The 17,165-nt window shown below is 34.9% G+C and overlaps 1 protein-coding gene across 14 annotated transcripts in view; it reads left to right on the top strand.

The window, feature by feature from the left end:
• Positions 1 to 14,753, top strand: part of ADGRF1 (adhesion G protein-coupled receptor F1) — a 344,581-nt gene extending 329,828 nt beyond the window's left edge. For all 14 annotated transcript variants that reach the window (XM_074237130.1, XM_074237129.1, XM_074237132.1 and 11 more), the window contains 7 exons: positions 159 to 322; positions 2,342 to 2,530; positions 4,170 to 5,543; positions 7,063 to 7,104; positions 8,432 to 8,494; positions 10,913 to 10,976; positions 13,996 to 14,753. In XM_074237130.1, the coding sequence (XP_074093231.1) occupies positions 159 to 322; positions 2,342 to 2,530; positions 4,170 to 5,543; positions 7,063 to 7,104; positions 8,432 to 8,494; positions 10,913 to 10,976; positions 13,996 to 14,069 (1,970 nt within the window). In that variant the 3' untranslated portion in view covers positions 14,070 to 14,753. The remainder of the gene's footprint in view (positions 1 to 158; positions 323 to 2,341; positions 2,531 to 4,169; positions 5,544 to 7,062; positions 7,105 to 8,431; positions 8,495 to 10,912; positions 10,977 to 13,995) is intronic.
• Positions 14,754 to 17,165: the final 2,412 nt, after the last annotated feature.

Below are 17,165 nucleotides of genomic sequence, written 5' to 3'. Positions count from 1 at the left end.
AGGAAGATGTCTTCCTGACTCCAGATCTGCCTCTGGCTATATAGTTTTGAAAACAAGAGTCAGCTTGCAGGGGGCTTGAATTCATTTGGTCACCAAACATTTTGGTTCCAGTTTTCCTCTTGCCTTTCCCACTCTTGTTTGTTTCTGTTTTTGTCCAGCTGAGTGTGACAGCATCGTCTTTGGATTTGGTTCTGAGAATGATGAATACACCCTTCCCTGCAGCCCAGGCTACATGGGAAACATCACTGCCAGATGTCACTCTTCGGCATGGAAAGTGGTCAAGGAAACGTGTGTGCCCCCTCAGCTGGAGGAACTGAGGAAGGTCAAGTATTTCCACATAATGGGGCTTATCCTAGGTTTGGGTTACATCACTGAACAGCCCTCAGAGAATGTGACAACTCTGTACTCAGCAGGGGGCTCAAAATAATTTGGCTAATTCAATGAGCAGTTATAATTAGGTTCCAGGCATTGTGGATACGACAAATATGAAAAGGGTCCTTGAAGAACTTGCATTCTGAGACAAGTAAATCCACTTTAGGGTCCTTCTGCATAGTGGGCTTAGCATAAAGCAACAACTTATTGTGGCAACTGAGGTTATAATACAGAAAACCTAGGGCCTGGAATCAGGAAGATTTGAGTTTAAAATTCATCAGAAGACACTTGTGACCTTGGGTAAATCATTTAAACTCTGTTTGTTTCAGGGTCTCCAACTGTAAAATGGGCATAATAATAGGTAGGTTTGTTCTATAAGGACCAAAAGGGATACTATTTTTAAAGAGCTTTTAGCATAACGGTTGTCACATTGGTGCAGGTTGGAAGGTGAGGGAATTCCAAACTTGACAGGAGATCACCAGCAAAGCAGATAGTCAGAAATCCTGAATCTCATACCAACTAAAGATAGGGATGAAGCCTAGTTGCAGCATGCAAACCTGGAGTCAGGAATATTTGACTGCAAATTCCAGAAACTTACCAGCTGTGCGATCCTAAGTAAGTCACTTAGTTGCTATAAGCCTCAGTTTCATCAACCATATAAAAAGGACAAAACCTTAGTCCAGTGGATGGCACATCTTTCTTCCCCTTCTACTTCATATCCTTGCCACTCTGAAACATTGGTGTTACTATAGACAAGGACAAAGAACTTGAGATGACTGTCTTTATTATGTTTGTATCTCTTTCCATGCCCAGCAGAAGGTTTTTTTCAAACAAGTGCTTAATGAATGGTTACATGAATGAAGGACTAGGTTGAGAAGATAGTCAAGAAACAAGAGAACAACAAAGAGTTAAAGAGGCAACAAAAATTTTTTTTTTCTTCCACTCTACTCACCAGTCCTACCCCCACCCACTTCCCATTGGGGAAGGAGGGAAGTAGAAAGAAAAAAAATGCTTGGTTCTTGAAAAGAAGTAATTTATGATTAGACAGAAAACCCAATATTTAACACACTAGGGCTATCTTGATAATGAACCAAACTTTTCTTGTGAGGTTTCTTTTATAAAGTGACTGGAGAAGTTATTCTTGAATGAGACCTACAATTGCACTCAGATAAGGGATTACATTTGATTAACCTAGAAGAGGTGGAGGCAGGGCTAAGAAATGACCTTGACACAGTTCAAAGTTCAATGTCTAATGGAGAATAAATGACTCTGCTACCAAAGGGGAAGAGGAAACTGGTGAGTACAAGATCTGGATTCCTTTGAGTGGTTTTAATTGACTGGAAGGGAGCACCTCTTCATACCAGTTAACCATGACTCAGTGGCCATAGAAATGGGCAAGATTGATAAACCAATGAACTAAATAAAACTTGGCCAAACACCAAGGAAACACAAATAGGCTCTCATAACAAATTGTTTTGTATCTTTCTATTTCTTTTATGTTGCCCTGTTGTCTATGAGCTTCAAGAAAGCAGAGATTTTATATTATCTAAATTTTGTCCCTACTCCCACCATCTAATTCAGTTTTTTGCATATAATAGGGCTGAATAAGTATTTCAAAAGTGGTGGTACTGAACTAAGTTGAATTGAATTAGATTAGGTAATTATCAACATGAAAACCTAAAAGTAGGATGATAATAAAAATGACACATTTGCATGATTCTTGAAATCATATAAACCATTTTCTTTGTGATGAAAATAGTAGATTATAAGCCCAGTGAGGGAAGAGACTATTTCTTAAGTATGTGTGTGTAAGTATATAATTTCTATCCTTTGATTTGCTCTTTGTAGGTCCGTAAAAAATTCCTATTTAAAGGGATTCAGTTTTTTGTTGATGGCAGTCAACAAATCTCATGGACCTCAAATACCGAATATGTTCATCTTATTTTCTAAAACTTTGACCTTTTTCTAGAATATCAGTGCAACTAAAGGCAATATCACTGAGGAACAGGTGTCTACCATAATGCAAGAACTTTCCACCATCATTCAAAAAAGTCCATCTACCACAGCTGGAAGCTTGGGATCCATAGTCTCAGTCATGAGAATTATTTCATCTCTGTCATTCTCCAGCCATGTCCAATTCTCAGCTCCAACAACAAAGGTATTTGGCAATGCTTACCAGAAATAGTCATTTAAGTGGGGAGAACTGAAAATTATTCAACAAGCTGTAACAACCACCTAAAGGAATCACAGCAAAGCTGACTACTTCCTTCAACACAGGGAAAGAATTCAAAATTTAAACTCTGGGACTTGGAAATGAGCTAGAACTAGCTTTAAGTTGGCTGCTAATACAACAAATGTCAAAGAGAGTTAGAATCATCATTCTATATGAAGACAAGCTTGGTTGAGAGGGCAGAATGCTGTAAGTCAGGAAGACCTAGGTTCAAATCCTACCTCTGACATTTACTATCTTTGTGGCTTTGTACAACTTACTTTATCTGTCTGAGTCTCATTGTACTGATAGCAGAAGAATGAATCAAAGAAGAAAGGACAATAGAAAAATAAAAATTCATGCCTGACAAAAAATAATTTACCTAAATTCTATATTTGTACAACTTGTGTTCATTTCCTGGAATGATGTCAGGAGGGCTATGGAAGCAGTGTGCCTCCAAAACATTGCAATCAAAGACACAACTAGATTAGCAATCTAACAGGCTTAAAAGAAAGGGGCAATACAGAGGCAATGGTTATAAGCAGGAGAGAGAAACATTTGGGGATTGAAAGGGAGAAGTCAATTTGTGCAAATCTGAAAGAGAGGAGAAAGAATGTGTGGAAATCAGATGCTTCAGTCTTATCCCTTCAGCCCCAGAAAAAGCCAGAATGTGCACAGCATGTATTCCCAATTAGCAAGGATTTTTGTTATCTTAACTGCAGTAAATATGGAAACATGAATAAATACAAACTGAAACATTAATAAAAAGATCACAAATTCAGTCTCTCTGTTGTTAGTAAGATGAGTACAATATGGGAAAAGGATTTAAAGACCCACCTTAATCAGTCAGTTATGGTCTGAGTAATGTGACAGTCACAACTGCAGCAACATGATGTGTGCATGTGGGTGACTCTCCCTGTATGCATCTCCCCTCTGTTTGTATGTCCCCTCTTTCATATCTGCTGAAGCTCTAGGGTATTCATAAGAGACCTAGAGTCATTAGCCCTGAATATATTTCTTTGATTTGGTGATGTCAATCATCCAACTCAAAGTTTTTGATGTACATATCAAGGAAGTTAATTTGAGTTGATGAATTTTATGGCATGTGCAATAGTTCTGGTTTTCCCTCAAATATGGCCCCTCGTGATGGCCACTGTTATCTCCCTTAGCTATGCCTTTCCTCTGAGTATTATTTTCAAAGACAAAACTAAGGTAAGAAAATTTGGGCTTTTCCCCTGAGTCCAAAACATAGAGGATTTTAGCAGTCCTTATAATCCTTCAACTAAAGAACAAAGTTTAGCACCCAGTTAACAAGAATGATTAACCAAAATAGAAAGGTACTTGATTGCAAATCTGGAGTAAGTTCCTCCACTACCCCAACTTGATCTCTCTAAACAGAACAGTTAAATATGGCATCAAATTGAGGTCAACTAGTTTGTGCAGCTTGCCCCAGGCATAGTTAGAGGCACTTGTCATGGGCGCTGCAATTCCTAGTCATAGCTTTGACAATTTTTTGTTCATTTTTCATGTACTTGCAATGGTTCTCCTTGTTCCTTCATAATATGAATTTTCTCACTTTGTATTTCAGAATTTCCTAAGTGTAGCTGACCACCTCCTTAATTCCACAGCCTTAAGTAACTGGACTGTGTTGCTGCGGGAAGAACGGAAGGCCAGTTCAGAATTGCTACAGACACTGGAAGACATTAGCATTCTGGTTCCTTCTAAAATTATGCCGCTGATGTTTTCAGGAAAATTCCTTAATTGGAATGGAACTCTAGTAACAGCAAGCCAGAAACAGGAGGGTTACACCTATAAGACAGAACTCTCATGGGAAAACACTTCTATACCCATCAGAGGGACATTGTTAATAGGCAAAGACCAATTCCAGAAATCCCTTCCCCAGACTATCATCAGTATGGCCTCTCTAACTCTGGGAAGCTTACTAACCAGCACCTCAAAGAAAAATGCCATAGTTAATGGGCCAGTGATATCAGCCATTATCCCAAACTATTCCCTAGAAGAACTCTTCCTGATTTTTTCTAAGATAGACTCCAATCTGAGCAAGCCATACTGTGTATTTTGGGATTTTAGACACTTGGAATGGAATGAGGCTGGCTGCCAACTGTTGAATGAAACTCAGGACACTGTGATGTGTAGATGTACCCACCTGACTTCCTTCTCCATGCTGATGTCACCCTATGTCCCTCCTACTATTATTCCTGTGGTAAAATGGATCACTTATGTTGGTCTCAGTGTGTCCATTGTAAGCTTGGTCCTCTGCCTAGTGATTGAGGCTATGTTCTGGAATCAGGTCAAGAAAAACCAAACCTCCCATACCCGCCACATTTGCATGGTGAATGTAGCTCTGTCTCTTTTGATAGCTGACATTTGGTTTATCATTGCAGCTAATTTTGATGACCAGAAAAATGCCTCAGGAATTTGTATAGCTGCTGTTTTTTTCACTCACTTTTTCTATCTTTCTTTATTCTTTTGGATGTTGACATTAGGCATTTTGATGGTCTATCGAATAGTTCTGGTTTTCCATCACATGACTATGCCTACCATGATGGCCACGGGCTTCTCCCTTAGTTATGGCTGTCCTCTTCTTATAACCATTATCACCATTGCTGCCACTCAACCAAGCAATAACTACCGAAGGAGAGATATGTGCTGGCTCAACTGGTCAGAGAATGCCAAACCTCTTTTAGCCTTTGTTGTTCCAGCTCTGACCATCGTGGTTGTGAATCTTATGGTTGTGCTGGTGGTCATGTTTAAACTGCGGAGGCCTACCATTGGAGAAAAGCTGAGCCGGGAAGACAAGATAATCGTCATTCGTATTGGAAGGACAATGATCATTCTAACACCCTTGCTAGGGCTCACTTGGGGATTTGGTATAGGAACAATGGTGGATAGTCAAACTCTGGCTTGGCATATTATATTTGCCCTGCTCAATGCATTTCAGGTAAGAACAACAATAGTATATTTCAGCTATAAGAATCCTATTATAATCATACTTTAATAGGAACCATAAGGGGTAAAGCTATGGAAGTAAGAAGCATAGCTTCAACTGGCCACTCAGGCCACCTTTTGATACCTCAAATACCCCAAAAAAGTGTTTTTTAAAGGAGAAATTGATGGTAAAAACATTTAAGAATACCTCTTGCTCTCACTGTCAAATAGGAAATTCCATCATCTCCAGTAATCCATTTCCAGAACCATTACATATTCAGGAGGTTCTCCTATAAATCTAACTTAAATCTTTCCTCCTGCTGATTAAGTATACTTACCTTGATTTGGTTGCTTTTTCTTTGTTGAAATAGACTTTTTTGTGTACTTCTTATATCATCTTTTTCCTGAGCTTTTTTCTTGCTAAGAAAATGCACATAATTTTTTAAAAAGCAAACTATTTAAGGTCGATGAAAAGTGCTGTATTGGATTCTTGCTTTCCACTCTACACAATCTCCAAACTTTCTCTTTCTCACTTAAATTGTGGAATATAGCACTGAAAACTGAGGTGTAAAATGAGGGGATCTTCTTTATAAAAACCTTTACCATGGAAACAAGGCAACAGAAAGGAAATCAAAGATAAATTATGTAATTTAGGAGTGGGAAGAACTTTTCAATTCCTGGGGTATGATTCTTAGGCAGTCAACTATATGAATTGTATGGGGGGTGGGAGATGTCCCTAAAAATTCAATTCTTTAATTCAATATTTCCGAAGTGCCTACTATGTGTAATGTACCATTTCATCTCTGACAGGTCTCCTATCACTGAAGCTGGACCATAATTAAAAGCATTAGCCAGTTCCTCTCCATCTTCCTCCTTCTCTAAAATATTAGTATAAATTTGGGTTGATTGTTGGCCTTTAAAATTTTACTTAGGGCAAGTTTGGTTGGCAAGGAACCTGAAGGGAGGTAGTTTCAAATGTGTCAAAAGGTAAAGGTTTGTAGAACACGTAAAGGTAATTGCCAAGCAACATTTCCAGATGCATTGTTTCTTGGATTGATAGTGTTGGGATTCTAAGACTATGGGACTATAAATTTCAGAATAGTTGACAATCTGCATCAGTTGAAAGAACTTGTTCATCCTGGTGTTCTCTATAATTCTCTATCAATGAAATCATAGGCCCAGTCAGCCCCATTCAATTATTATCCTATATTTACAGGTCTATGCCAGGCTCTAGGAAAGATATAAAGATAATAAAAAGATACTAGATAGGATTTGAAAATTAGCAGGGGAAGATAACATATATACACATAATTATAATATGAAATTAATCACTATATATAAAAGTAGGAATGGTAATGGATATATATATATCAGAGTACTAATTGAGATTGAACACCTCTCTACCCAAGTATAGTATCTGATCAAAGAAAGCAAAGATCCAAGAGAACTGAGGGAGATCAAATCTTATAGGTCTTTAAAAGTCTGTATAGGGAAAAGTAAGGAATTATGCTTGTTATCTTTTTATTTTCTAGGGATTTTTCATCTTATGTTTTGGAATGCTTTTTGATAGTAAGGTATGTGTATACTTTCTTTTTTCTCTCCACCCCTTCACTCTTTTCCATTATCATCCAAAGTCAACCTGCCATCCTGGGTCTCAAGATCCTCATTTGGAAAATTGTAAGATTGAACTATATGATTTCTTAGGTCCTTCCTAACTCCAACAATCCTAACATTAGATACTATATAACTTAGCTGAGGCTCAAAAGAACTCAATAGAACCCACTAATTACACTATCATTTTTTATTAGTGGTCAGTCTTTTTCAGTCATGTTCAACTAATTGTGACCCCATATGTGGTTTTCTTGGCAAACATACTGGAGTGATTTGCTATTTCCTTCTCCAGGTCATTTTATAGATAAAGAGATTGGCAAAAAGAGTTAAGTGACTTGCCCACATCTACTAAGTGTCTAGACCAGATTTGAACTCAAGAATCTGAATCTTCCTGACTCCCGTTCTATTCATTGTAGCAACTAACTGCAATATAATTTATAACCATTAATAACCATTTATAACACAATTTTTTGAAAATACTCAAATCAAGAAAACATTATACAAAATGACCAAAACAATATAAATTGAAAGAACATCAAAAATCAAAACTAATTAGAATGATCGGGCTTGGCTCTCTCAGAAGAGATATGAATCACTGATTTATAGATTCATATAGAAAGACCTTATCAGTCTTTCATATTACTGATGAGGAAACTGAAGTTCAGAAATAGTATATGACTTGCTCAATTCAGACAATAAATAAATGGTTAAATTATATCTTTCTGATTCCCAATTCATTACTCTTATTCCTTATTGAGACTATATCTCCTTTCCTTCTTTGCACAGATGGGATCCTAAGGGTGTACAACTTTGTATACAATGTGATATTTGGTTAATGTGTTGGGTCTCTTAGTTTCCTGAATATCTTCCTCCCCTCTCCCTTACTTTATGTTAATTTTTATATTTAAAAAATGACTCTGGAAGGAGAATATTTTGGGAAGTGGATAATAATAGAAAAACAAAATATATCTATTAACATTTATAAAAGATATGAAAATGACTACCCATAAAGGTCTATCTACCTTTATGCAGAGAAATTCTTCCCCATTACTTAATCCTACCTCTGGTATTTGCTCTCTATGTGACTTTGGGGAAGTGTCAACTTAGTTAGGACTCCAGTTTCATCATCTGTAAAGTAAGGAAGTTTGATTAGATGTCATACAAGATTCTGTCTCTAGATTTATGATCCTGTTTCTACTCAAAAACTATGAAAGTGGAGCAGCAACTAACAAGTACTAGCAATTATATGTGCGAATATTTGGTCTTAAATCTTCTTTGTTGCCCTCTTAGGTCCGCCAACTTCTATTTAAAAAACTGTTTCCAATAAGTTCTTCACCAATGCAGCCAATGAAGGTAACTTCTGATAATGATAAATAATTGCAGGAAGGGTTGTATTAGAAGGATCCTTATATAATCAGTCATGGAAATTTCTTTTGAAGAGAAGTGTCCAGTATGGAGTCATGAAAAGTCATTCATTTAGTAATTATAATAACTTAAATGTATGTCTTGAATAAGATAAGGTATGCAACATGATTTGCAACCTTAAAGTTCTATAAAACATTAATTATTATTATATTAATACATATAAACCCATTATATTTGATTTCAGTCTGGCAATATAAGTAAATAATATTATTTTGGTTGTGTCTAACTCTTCATAACCCTCTTTGGCATTTTCTTGGAAAAAATATTGGAGTGGTTTGCCATTTCTTTTTCCAGATCACTTTACAAATAAGGAAATTGAAGCAAACAGGGTAAAAGTGACTTTCTCAGGGTCACACAGCAACTAAGTGTAATAGGCTAGATTATAATTCAGGAAGATAAATCTTCCTTATCCTGGGTCCTGCTCTCTATCCACTGTGTACCTAGCTACCACATTACTAAATATTAGTTGTATTTAAATATTAATATATTTATATATAAATTATATATTAATATAATAAATATTAGTTGTTTTATGTTATAATAATATAATTAAATGTTAATTATTATTATATGCACAATAATAGGCTCCTTAATAATTAGATTAAAAAGTCCATATGTGTCAGTCATTTAACTTTGGACAAATCAGTTACTTTTGCTGATTCAATTTCCTCCTCTGTAAAATCAGCAATAATAATGTTTATTACCACTAGTTGATATTGTGAAACTCAAATGAGATAATATATACAAAATGTTTTGTAAATCTTAAAACATTGTGTGTGTGTGTGTGTGTGTGTGTGTGTGTGTCTGAGGATTTTTGCATCTTTCACTTTTTAAAAGCATTTGAATTTTTCTGAATATTTAAACTATAACATCTGAATAAAATCAATTTCACTTAAGTCACCAACTGACTTAATACCTACTGTCCAGGCTTAGGAGCAGACTCTTTTTATTCTTACCTTGTGTCTTCTTCTCTATATTTTCCTTAGTCCATTCTCCTTCCTCAGAAAAGTAAGGAGATGGTCTTGATAATTCACTGTCTCAAAAAAAAAACCCCAACCAAACTGCCTAGATTTCCTGACCAGTGCCGGTCCTACTTAACAGATTTTTTTTATTATTGAAGACTGAAAAGTTCTTTATTGAAACACAAGGTTCCAATTTCACCCTTTGCCAGCTGAACAAAATACTTAGAAATAAACATATTTGTTTGGGGTTTGGGGTTTTTTACTCTGACTTTGAAATCTGCCCTTGAGAAATTAAGACCCATCTCTTCTATCCTTGAGCCTGATTGTTAAAGTGAGAAATTTCCAATGTTTCATGCAAATCAATGAACCCAATTAACTACATGGAAGCCTACATAAGCCTTTGTAGCTTTGTTGTTACTTTTAGAAAAAAACTAAAAAAATTCTTTTTTCCACTCTTGCTAAATGACAGTAAAAAAATTACCATTGATGCTAGGCATCATTTTCAAATCCCTTGTTCTAGAAAAGGAAGGAACTTAGTAGGAAGAGCAGAGAATTAGGATACAGAGATAACAGGGCCTTAGATTTAGAAGTAGAAGTTAACTTAGAGGCTATCTAGTCCAAGATGTTTTCATGGTTTACTTAATATGTTTTCATGAAAGTGCTATTAAAGAGGATGCTTTTAGCTGATGATAGGTATACAGTCAAGTGACTAGTTTCAGAATCCCAAATGACAATTTTAAAAAATAATGTCTAGCAAATAAAAATAAAATATTAAAAGTACTGACAAATGTACTGTCAAAAATATAAAAGTGTCTGAAAACTCTCTTAATAGTGTATAAGTATTCTCTGGATGTAGTGAAGCAAGGTTTATTGCATCATAAAGAAAAATATTTCCTAGAGTTCTCTAGAACTAAATAATATAGGAGACAATTTATAAATAATGTTATTTATTGATATAAAAACAGACCATACAAAGAATTTTATAAATTTATTTTTTCCAAATTTGTTTTTTATAACCTTTTTCTAGTAAGTATAAAAACTCAAGGACACACTTAGGAGAATACATTTAGGCATTTAATGTCTCAAAAAGAAGTAATGTGCAATAGAGATGTAGTAAAAAATCATTAATCGTTACAAGTGTAAAGCAATACTAACATAGTATCATTAACAAGTTCTCTTTCTCCTCTTCCTTCTCTGTTTCCTCATCTTCTTTCAAAGAAGGAGAAGAGAAAGAATAAGAGGAAGGCAGAGACAAAGGAAGATAAAAGGAGAAAAAGAAAAGAAATAGAGAAAGAGGAGAAGGAAGAGAAGTAGAAGGATAAGGATGACAAGAGAAAAAAAGTAAATATTATTTTTAAAATGCTGTTTTCTTTTTCTTTTGCAGAGTACAACAGATCTAGCAGTGGGACCCAAATCCCCAAAGACATTTAACCCATTACACCAAAAAGGTGAGTTCAAATAATAACCCCCGAGTTTTTAAAGGGAGAAATGGTGAGGGCAAGGATGTACATCAAAAGTATCCTGCAAATAAAATAAAAAAAAACATCCCTGAATATACAGAATCATAAAATTTGAGAATTACAGTGCTCTCAGAGAACATCTTGTCCAAATTCCCTGTATAACAAAACTGACAAGTGTCCATTTAACTTCTGTAAAAAGAACTCCAAAGAGAAGGAAATCCTATTGCTCACTTCTTAAGGCAGTCCATTTCATTTCAGGAAAGACATTTTTTAGGAAGTCTTTTTTCCCCCTCCTGACATTGATCCTAAATTTTCCCCTTTGCAATTCTTACTCTCTATTCCTAAAATCTATGATTCTCAAAGCAGCGTAAGATCCCTTTAGCTCTCTCAGCTATCATATCTATTGACTCCTGTTGAATCTAAAGTCTTCTAAAATCCCAGATCTTCCCCTCCCCACCAGGATCTTCTATTAAGTATCTAGTATTTTCTAGGTATTTAGTTAAATGCTGTTTATTCTAAGAAAGATAAAAGAATGTTTCCTCTCTAAGGAGTTTAGTATAATGGTGGAAACAACAAACAGAAAACTGGGTACAGAATAACAACTGTCAAATCCTTATAAAGTTGAGGGTATCACAGCTGAAACTACATTCCTGCCTTCTAGATATGATTTTAGATATGAATGGATGGAAAGAGAGAGATAGACAGAGAGAAAAAAATGGACACATACACACATGTGCATAACACACATGCACACACATGTATACATTATAGGTATATATGTGTGTACATGCATATAAGTGTATAATACATATACATGTATGATTGCAACTTTCCAATCATGTGCAACACTTCATTACCCTATTTGGGGTTTTCTTGGAAAAGATACAGTAATGGTTTGCCATTTCCTTCTTAAATTCATTTTATAGATAAGGAAATGAGGCATATGGGGTTAAAATGACTTACTCAAGGTCATACAGCTAGGGAATTTCTGAGATTTGAATTCAGGAAGCTGAATCTTTCCAATCTTATATACAGCATGCTCTCCATCATGGCATCTAGTTGCCTCAGATGTTTATATACATATATATGTATGCATTCACACACATAAAATATCGATAGGTGATAGAAATAGATACAGAAATACTATGCTAAAAAGTTTTGGGAGCTTCTGTAGTATGATGACTTTTATATATATGTTGGATTTACCTAAGATATTAGGATAAAGCTGATATTTTTACCTTTAAAATAATTTTACTGATATATTTTATTTTTAGAGTACCTATATTTTATAAAATATACCCTTTCCTATGCTTCTTCCCAGAGCACTATCCCAAATAACAAAAAAGTAAATAAATATTGGGGGAGGACAGTTTTGTAAAGCTCAGCAGAATATTATAAATTTTGGCATTATATGCAGTTTTCCACATCCTTAGTTCCCTATCTTTTCCAAAATAAGAAGGGAAGTGCCTTCTCATGATTCTTGTAGCTTGGTCATTGCTATCTTTACAAAAGCTAGACTACCTAAGGGGCTTGATTGACTCAATGACTTGCCTGGTTATTAAGGATTCTCTTGAAATTCAAGGTTAAGATAATGATGGCAGGAAAGAACTCTGGGGGATGTGATCCACAGAGAAATTGAAAGGTGTCTACTCTGGGATATGAACAAGTTATATTTTTAACATGTTATGATTCTATTCCTTATTAGAGATTCCTATAAATGCTACCTGAAATCTTTTAGGAAAGAAGAGTCCTATAAAATCACATGATAAACTATGCCAGTTTGGACATCATTCTCTCCAAGTCAGAACTGGTTTGAATATCTAGATCAATGTTAAATTCAATAAAAATTGTTTCTGGCAAATTTGAACCTAAATTATAGAATATATTATTAGTATTAGCATTAATTTTTTCTTTGATAAAATTTTTCTTTAATAGAAGAGGAAACTGAGGAACAGGTAGTACAAGTACCTTGTCCAGGGCCTCAAAAAAGTAGGAAGTATTATTAAAGGTAGGACTTGAATGCAGGTTCTCTTATTTCTTTCCATATAACTTTGGCCAAATTATTTGTCCTTATTCCTCATTTTCCTTATCCACAAAGTGAGAGTAATATGTATAATACCTACCTGAAGAAGGTTTTTGAGAATATTATATAGTAACACATGTCAAATGTTTTCCAAATCAAAGTGCTTTATAAAGGTCTGTTAATTACTGACACTAAGTCTGTGAATTTTGAGCTATAAGATAAAAATGCAGACCTACTCTCACCAAAGTTTCTTTTTTTAATGAACTTTTAAAAAATTTAAATTAATTAATTAATTTTTGAATTTTACAATTTTTCCCCTAATCTCACTTCCCTCCCCCCACCCCCCACAGAAAGCAGTCTGTTAGATTTTACATTGCTTCTATGCTATACATTGATCTAAGTTGCATATGTTGAGAAAGAAATCATATCCTTAAGGAAAAAAATACAATATGAGAGATAAGTAAAATTACATAATAAGATAATTTTTTACATTAAAGGTAATAGTCTTTGGTCTTTGTTTAAACTTTCAAACTCCACAATTCTTTCTGTGGATACAGATGGCATTCTCCGTCACAGATACCCCCAAATTGTCTCTAGTTCACCAAAGTTTCTTAAGTAAGTGTTAGAGGTAAAATCAGACTTATGAAAAGTATTAAATGCTATTTATTCTACTTGACCTCATTTCCTTATAAAGTCAGAAAATATCTTCGATATCTATAGACATAGGTGATAGCTATAAATATTGACATTGACATAGATATAGACAACTAACCTTTATACTCAAAAGATAAGTGCCAGTCACATCAGTATTTATCTGTATATGGAGTTGGCACTTACTGGCAAAACATTTTATTCATAACTATCCTTAATATTTGCTCAAAATTCACCTTCACAACCATGAAAAAAATACTGTTGGCTTTTTCAGTGCATTTCAGCCTGTTGTGTGCTCATGAGGTTAAATAATTTGCTTGTCTTCTCTTTCAGGCACATATACATTTTCTGTTATAGAAGAGTCTACAAGTGACATTATGCTCACTCACTTTTTATCATCTGAATGATACTGGGGAATGCAAAATCTAATAAGAATCATTCTGCATAACTTAACATTTTCAACTAAATGTCAGGAGAGAAATTACACCTGGCATTAGGTGACTTCTATGATATTATTGATAGTTATGTTAGATTATGAGGTTGAGGCCCAAGACAAGGAGACCACAGATGGTCTGCCAATGCCCTATTTATCTTCAATTAGGTACCTATTTTTCCTCTCTGGCATGATGATTGATTAAGGATCACAGCCTGAAAAAGGAAGATTATCTTTTGATGACACAGAGGGACAGAATTCATATCATTTAGGGCTCTCTTACTTTGTCTTGGAAATGTCTTTAAAATGGAGATCCTAACTTCAAAATTAATCTCATATGCCCGGGACTGACATGTTAGCCATGAAGAAAAAAACTAGGACAAAGAGATGAGTCTGCACTTCCTCTTAGAAGGCAATTGAGCTAAGTATCACCATCCCCAATGCACACACACACACACACACACACACACACACACACACACACACACACAGAATTTCATAATGCCTTTTCATATAATGGTATCTGCCACAGCCATAATTGTGGATGGAGCTATATATCACATGCTCATCTTATCCCCCAGATGAATGTAAGTTTCTTGAGAGTAGGGGCTGTCTCATTTTTGACTTTGTCATACAGGGGTATATATATATATATATATATATATATATATATATATATATATATATAGACAATAAATGTTGAAATAATTATATGAAAAAATGGAAGTGAAGACTACCTAGACTACCCCATATAATTAGACACCATTCCTTGCTCCCTAGTACCTCGAATCCATAGTTGTGACCAGTCTTACATTTTATGCCAATAATAACCATCTTCCTATTTACTTACCATAAATCACTCTCTCACCATGAAATAGTGGCACATTAACTCTTTGCACATGTCTTAATTTTTCCTTACCTCTGTAATTCTAGCCATTTCTTGTAGTAGTCCTTGAATTCTATTACTGACTTGATGAATTAGCCGAATAGGTAAGATCATTAATCTTTGTGGCTCTCAATGAGTAGAATTATAAAACTAAATGAGTCTTTAGTGATTATCTGATCTAACTCCCTCATTTTATAGAGAAAAAAACTGAGATCCAGAAGCCATCACTAGTAAGATTTCCATCTTTTGGTTTCCAACTCTTAAGATCATAGGTCTAGAGCTGAAAGAGACACTAGTATCCATCTAATCCTACCCTCTCATTTTTTCAGAAGAAGAACATGAGTGTCACATCCAAGATCACACAGGTAGAGAATCAAATACAAGAGTCAGGCCTTCATCTGACTTGAACTAAAGTCCACAGCTTCCCTTTCAGTGGACCCTGATGTTTCTTCTGTTTCTACTTTACCACATGCAAAAGAAGATATATATATATATATATATATATATATATATACATATATACATATATATATATATTTATATACATATATACATATATATAATATTTATATATATTACACACACACACTGATTGTTAAGGACATTCTAGCTCCTAAATTATAATTTTAGGATGCTCTAATGTGTTAAATTGTTCACACAACCCCTATTCAAGTTATTGGTATTTGGTGAATAAAATATACTTTCTATTCATTCTCCCTATGATGTTAGCAAGCAGATAGTCTCAAATCAGTTCCCATGAAATTTTAAAAAATATTTTGATAATGTGTTTTAATATAATCGTCCTTTGTAATTAAATTCATTTTATCTATTAAAAATTAATCTAAAGAAAGACGGGTTGTTGTAATAATAATGTTTGTCTTTCATTTTTGAAAAAGACCATGGCATCAGGGAAGTGATGCCATGATTGGATTTCTGTGGAGTGGGGGTTGTACTAAATCACCAGCCTTAGTTTCTCCTGCAGAGCCATCTGGGTTCAGTGACCAGATATGAATCAGGATGACTGGAGATGACCCTGGATGCAAAGCAATTAGGGTTAAGCTATGTGAGAAAAGTCACAGAGGTAAAAAGAATCAAGTATTTGAGGCTGGATTCAAACTCCCATCCTCCTGACTCCAAGGCCAGTGCTCAATCCACTGACCCCCCCCCCCAGCTGTAAATATAGACCAAAAACACAGAAAAGCTTAAGGCATAGAGAATAAAAAATGACAAGAATATAAATTATTGTTCAATTGTGTTCATTTCTTTGCGACTCCATGAACTTTGTCCATGGGGTTTGCTTGGCAAAGTCACTAGATTGGTTAGCACTTCCTTCTCCAATGTGCCCCCATTTTATAGATGAGAAACTGAGGCAAATAGGGATTAAATGACTGTGCTCAGAGTCACATAGCTAAGGAAGTATGTGAGACTGAATTTGTTCAAAGATCTTCTTTCTAGTCCCAGTGCTCCATCCACTGCTCTGCCAAGCTTCCCAGCATATAACAATATAAATACAATATATTTATATGTAAGGAAACTGCTATTTAATGAAATTCAGCCTCTTTGACTGTACTTCTTTCCAGTGGCCCAAAATAGAATTTTTTTGGGGGGTGATTCCTTTAAATTCAGTTTGACAAAAAGTGTCTACTATGTGCAAGTTAGAGTCATGAGAGGTTAGAAAACTGACCTCAGAGCCAGGAATACCTTTTAATGCTCTGAGTTATAGTAGATTAGAAATTGCCAAGAACGTGACTAAGCTTCACTGGCAGAGCAAGTTCTTCAGCTGGGAGATTCTTTCTTCAATGAAATCAAAGATCTGGTAGGTATCTTCCATTCCCATACCCTATGAATATATTGGCAAAAGTTAAAAACAGTATCATCCCTCAAGAATTTACATACAACTAGAATTTATATCCTAGTTTTTCAATCTTTTTTTATTTTTAATAGTTAAAAATCATTTCAATTTAACAGAGTTATCATAACTGTTTTTATTTTTGTCATTCATTTTTTTTTTTTTACTCTTCAGGGAATAGAGTTCTGGACCTGGAGTCAGGAAGACATGAGTTCAGATTTAGCTCCAGGTTCTTAGTATTTCTGTAATGGCTGATCAAGTCATTTGACTTCTATTAGTTTTTTCAACTGTAAAATGGAGATAATAGTAACTACCTCAAAGAAGTGTTTGGAGGT

This window comes from Macrotis lagotis, chromosome 5 (assembly GCF_037893015.1).
Source record: "Macrotis lagotis isolate mMagLag1 chromosome 5, bilby.v1.9.chrom.fasta, whole genome shotgun sequence".
Lineage (NCBI taxonomy): Eukaryota > Metazoa > Chordata > Mammalia > Peramelemorphia > Peramelidae > Macrotis > Macrotis lagotis.
The sequence above is the reverse complement of the archived record's forward strand: the minus strand, read 5'-3'. Positions and strand labels throughout refer to the sequence as shown.